The sequence below is a fragment of the Nanorana parkeri genome, unplaced genomic scaffold (assembly GCF_000935625.1).
Source record: "Nanorana parkeri isolate BGI_ZX_2015 unplaced genomic scaffold, ASM93562v1 scaffold254, whole genome shotgun sequence".
Taxonomy (NCBI): Eukaryota; Metazoa; Chordata; class Amphibia; order Anura; family Dicroglossidae; genus Nanorana; species Nanorana parkeri.
The window spans coordinates 416270-421330 of NW_017306522.1; the positions used below are offsets into that span (position 1 = coordinate 416270).

The following is a 5061-nucleotide window of genomic DNA, read 5'->3' on the forward strand; positions in this document are numbered from 1 at the left end:
CATCATTCCATAAGGAGCAAGCAAAAAAAAATTGCCCTTGCATAGGATTCAAAATCAACACAGCCTCACCTTTTACTAAGCTAAGTGAACATTAGCTTTGCATTTACTAATGTCCTCCTGTGACCCAAACTCAGCATATAGCAGGCTATTATCCGCTATTTGCTGACAGGGCAGAGCCAAGATGCAGCTGGGAAAGATCACAACAATATTGTCAGGATCCACCCCTCTGCCTGATTGACAGCTGGCTCTGCCTCTCTAGAGCCAGAGTCAACTGTGCCCACCCCCTCCCCTGTCTGTCCCTCCAATGAGTGCTGGAGGAAGAGAGGGAGGGGGGGAGAGAGAGAGAAATCCCTGCAGGGAGCGGTAACTGGCAGTCTTATTGCAGGGAGAAGACTGTGAACTAAGTGATCAGAGGTTTGTGATCGCTCAGCTCTCGATCTATAGAGCCAGCATGTGACACCTCCAGTGTTCCACACCGGCTGTAAGTATTGGGAAAAGAACATTTTAGTCTCCCAATACTTGTCCTTTAAAGAAAATATTCTCTAAACACGAGTGGTGTATTCTTCCTTGAATCTTGGTGAGCTTTGCATATTTCTTCCAGATCTGTGCAGTCATCCGGTGTAAACATTTGTCTCTGTGCAGGAGCTTCCTGTAATAAAGACCAGTCACTGCTGCTCTGTCTCCTTGTGCAGGGTAACTGGTCTTGTACCCGCCTTCTCCTGTAGTTTTCTGCAGGCATTCTGTAGTGGGTGGAGCCTGCTGGGTCCCTCCCAAAGCTCTACTTTCTGCACAGGCAATGTACAGCACAGTGATAATGCCACTGCTACTTTTGCAAGGTGATAACCTGGTTCACAGAGGCATTTGATGCACACATTTATATCATTTGAGGAACATATTTTATTGAAGGTTTTTGTGCTTGGAGTTCAGCTTTAAAAAGGCGTACTGTGGTCAAAAAATGGTTCAGGTTTACTGTGAAGACCCATTGTTTACCACATACACACACACACCAACAATATTTGCTAAGCTTTGTGCGGAACATTGGCACCTGCAAACTTCTGCATAGCCAAATGGACAACCCGCATGGACCACAAGTGACACCCATCATGTCTTTGGCATGGATGAGCTTCGTAAAGATTTTGAACACGAAGTAGGTGGTCAGGCTAGCTGCAGTCTACAGAGAACTGAATAAGCAAAACAAACTCTGTATACCCCGTTCACACCAAGGCGTATCGTGATCACGTGTCAAACGTGCACAAATTCAGGTAATGGCACCCCAAGTGCAGCCGAGCAAACGCGGTGCATGGACGCGTGTGGAAAATGTGGAATGCATTTTGCTTAATTTGTGACACTAACTTCCTTTCCGCGGCTGGCGCGTGTCCGGGGACCCAACTGGGATCAATGGCGATCCACGGCAAACGTGGGATACAAATACTGCAAAAGTGCGGGAACACGCATTCCCGGCTGCACCTTGGGGCCCCTATGCCAAATACTAAAAAAAAAAATACAATGGGGGAAATTTATCTAAAAACGGGAGCAGACAGATTCTGGAGGAGTTGCCCATGACAACCAATCAGCTTTTCTTTTCAGTTTGTTCAGTTAAGATTTGAAAATCAAAGATAGAAGCTGATTGGTTGTTATGGGCAACTGCTCCAGAGTCTGTCTTCTCCAGTTTTGATAAATTCCCCCCATTATATTAATAACTACAGATAAAATTCACAGCTCTGTGTGTGGAAGCCTCTACACCTGTATAGAAGTTGAGATATTTTATATATCTTTATTCTGTAGCCTGTTACTCTGGATTGGCTGCCGTAATGTACAAAATGCGGCAGCAAAACAACACCGAGCAGTCTGCAGATAGCTGGGAAATATCCTCAACACACCCCAACTAGATTTTATAAGAATCAATCTTTTATGAAATGTCTACTCGTGTCCGCAACTCCCATTAAAATCTCTTTTACCTAAAACGCGTGATGAAAATTATGTCATTTATGCATAGAGGTCCTCCAAAGCTTTCAAGTAATTTGCTACAATATCACAACCATTAATAGTCCTTTTCCTTTATGGTATGTTCATTCATTGGGAAAAAAAACAACAACATTTTAGCCACAAAATAACTTACTTTGAAAAATCTTAAGTTAGAAACACATCCATTATAAATTACACATGTATAAATAGAAAAACAAAATGCATTACTCAACATGAAAACATTAAATTACTTTAACAGTTTTCCCCGTCCCCACCAAAGAGAAAAAAAAATATTATTCAAGCATAATGGGTCCACTGTGCAAAAAATGTCAAGAGACGTGTTGGGCTAGAGAACTGCATCTTGCTTGTAAGTTCGGTCTTTTTATCAAATCCGAGTGCTTTAGATTACGTTCTCCCGTGCGTTGCAGCAGAGCTTTAAATCTGATGACGGTGATTTTATGAAACAATGCAGCCTATGCCATAGTACTGCTTAAAGTGACACTAAACTCAGGAGTTATATCTTAAAAATACATTCAAGTACCTTAACTACTAACAAAAATGTATCTTATTTGTGTATCACTCGGCTGTAGATCCTCAAATCATCTCTGAATTGGTGCTGACACTGTCCTTCCTTCTGGAGGGGGGCTACTTTTGTTCCGCATGGTCCCTGTGTGGGTTGTAAAGTAGTCACCGCTTCAAGGTCACTCCCATGATGGACTACAATCTCACGTTTAGTTTACTCATTTGTATTGAGTTTGTAGTCCATCACGGGAGTGAGCTTGGAGTGGTGACTACTTTACAACACACACAGGGACCATGAGGAACAAAAGTAGCCACCCTCCAGAAGGAAGGACAGTGTCAGCACCAATTCAGAGAGGATTTGAGGATCTACAGCCGAGTGATAAACAAATAAGATACATTTTTGTTAATAGTTGGAGGTACTTGAATGCGTTTTTAAGATTTAGTGTCGCTTTATGTTTTCTTATGACCCAAAACAAGGAACTATTGTCAGCTTTCAAACCACCCTGCAAGATCTGTGGCCGTCCGATGCTGACTTCCGGCCGCCTTCACCGTTTCGCAGGCTGTGCAGTAGTGCTCGTCCCAAAATGACGTCACGTGAACGTCGTACCTTTTCTTCCACGTGAAATACCTGCGGTACATGTGCATGTTTTTATCCAAGAATTTCAAGTACATGCCCAGCTTCCGGGGACTTGAGAAGTCATCCACGTGGATGAAGGAGTTCCGAGGGATGAACATCTCGTAGTTGTACCGACTGGGGCCCATAACAATAGGGACTGCACTAGACTTGAAGGCATTCCGCCATAATTTTTCCGTGATATAATCTGTGTGCAGCGAATTCTCGAAGGCGAGGTAAAATTTATATTCCGACACGGTTTTCACAATGTTATCCTGCTTCAAATCCATCCCGTACCGCCCATAGATATCGATATCGATGTACTCCCTCAGCTGGTTGTAATACTGAATTCTTTCATGGTCCTCGTTCCAGTTGCTTATAACCCATGCCACCATTTTTTTCTTGCGTGGGAGTATTATTTTCGAGCGTTTTCTGGAAAATAAATAGCCGTATGGAACAAATACATCCGAGTCTACCCTGTAGGACATGGTCCAGTTGAATACTCCCCTTAAGGAGGACAACCAAGGGGAATGTGACGGGGATTCAAAGTTCATCCAGATCCATTTCTGGGAAGGTGGCCGTTTTTCAAAAGGAAATTCAGCAAAGTCTCCAATGTCCCGGTGATGGAACAAGATGGAGTCAGCCTCTTGGGCAAGGCTCCTGTTAGTGGTTAGGTGACAACCGGTTATGTTGAAAAGGACGTGGCAGTCTCCAAGCCGCCTCCGTTTGCCAAACGGTTCGTACCAGATTAGGAGAGTCACCTGTCTCGGTTGAGAAGTTCCCCACAGCAATGAAAAATGCACTGGGCTTTGTAATAAATCCTGTGTACATGCGTATACAAAAAGTACCATGCAGGTCAGACTGGCTGCAAGAATCTGTGACTTAAGAGCCCTCCAGCGTCCCCTCCGACAAAGTCTCCATCCTCGCAGTTTGGGGAAAGACAACAAACTTTCCACTTTCATCCTTGCTTATGCAAAGCAACATGAACAAAGTCCCCTGCCTAAAAATTACACGCCGTAGGTCTACCACTGGTGCCCAGTTACAGAGGTCAATGGTGCCCATAAATGCTGCACACCTCTGTGTTCAGCAATGCAAAAAAAAGTCAATAGAGTCCATTCCTTTGCTTTTTTTTTTTTTGTTCAGCAGGCTGAAATGAAGGAAAAAAACAAAAACAGACAAAAGCAATTGGAATGCGAATCAGTTCAACAAGTCTAATCAGCATGCAAGTCCTGACACTTGTTACAAGCCACTCTATGGGGCTGCCTGTCTTAAGTGTGCATTATATTGTTGTACTGCCTGAAAATTTCCTCCGGTTAGGGCGAACTGGAACTCACCAGCGGAGCAGCCGAAAAAGAGGTCAACCTCAAGACATCGAGAGCAGTCAGCTTCCTCATTCACAGACAGCAAGAGGAGAAGACGTGGTTGTGTGATTTCCATGTGGGCATCGTTTGAGTTCCAGCTTGTCGCAGGTTCAATTCAAATTCAGCTTTCCACACCCCTTAGGGAGCCCGCTACATGCAACCTCTCTGCATGCGTGTGAAGTCCTGTGATTTTGGTGCGTCCTCTTCTTGTCAGCGCACTTTTCCTTGCCTTGTACTTTGCCTGTATCTCTGCCACAGACATCCCCTTTATGACATGAACTTAGGATAGGAGGAGAACACTCGCAGCCTTGTGCTGCAGAAATTCCTCTCTTTGCTCCACCAGCAAAACCAGCTCCACATCATCAGTCAGTCACACCTCCGGTGATGTCATCTGTCACTCAGGAAGTTCCCTGAGAAACCTGAGATGGACTTAAAGGGGACAATCAGAGGCTTGGACTTAGCCGATTCTCTAGCCAAGGAACATTAACCCCTTCCCTGCTGTGCAGGAGACAAGGGGACAGAAGCAGCAATGATGCTGCAGAGCCAGCAGAGGGAAGCAGAATGCACATCCTAATAAACACGAACATATCTCTGACTACA

General features: G+C 44.5%; 1 protein-coding gene across 1 annotated transcript; it reads right to left on the bottom strand.

Annotated features, from left to right (window-relative positions):
* Positions 1-2943: 2943 nt before the first annotated feature.
* On the bottom strand, positions 2944-4085 carry FUT4 (fucosyltransferase 4). Its single transcript, XM_018556822.1, has one exon. It carries the CDS (start codon positions 4060-4062, stop codon positions 2974-2976), a length of 1089 nt encoding a protein of 362 aa, XP_018412324.1. The 5' UTR covers positions 4063-4085; the 3' UTR covers positions 2944-2973.
* Between the last annotated feature and the right edge of the window lie 976 nt (positions 4086-5061).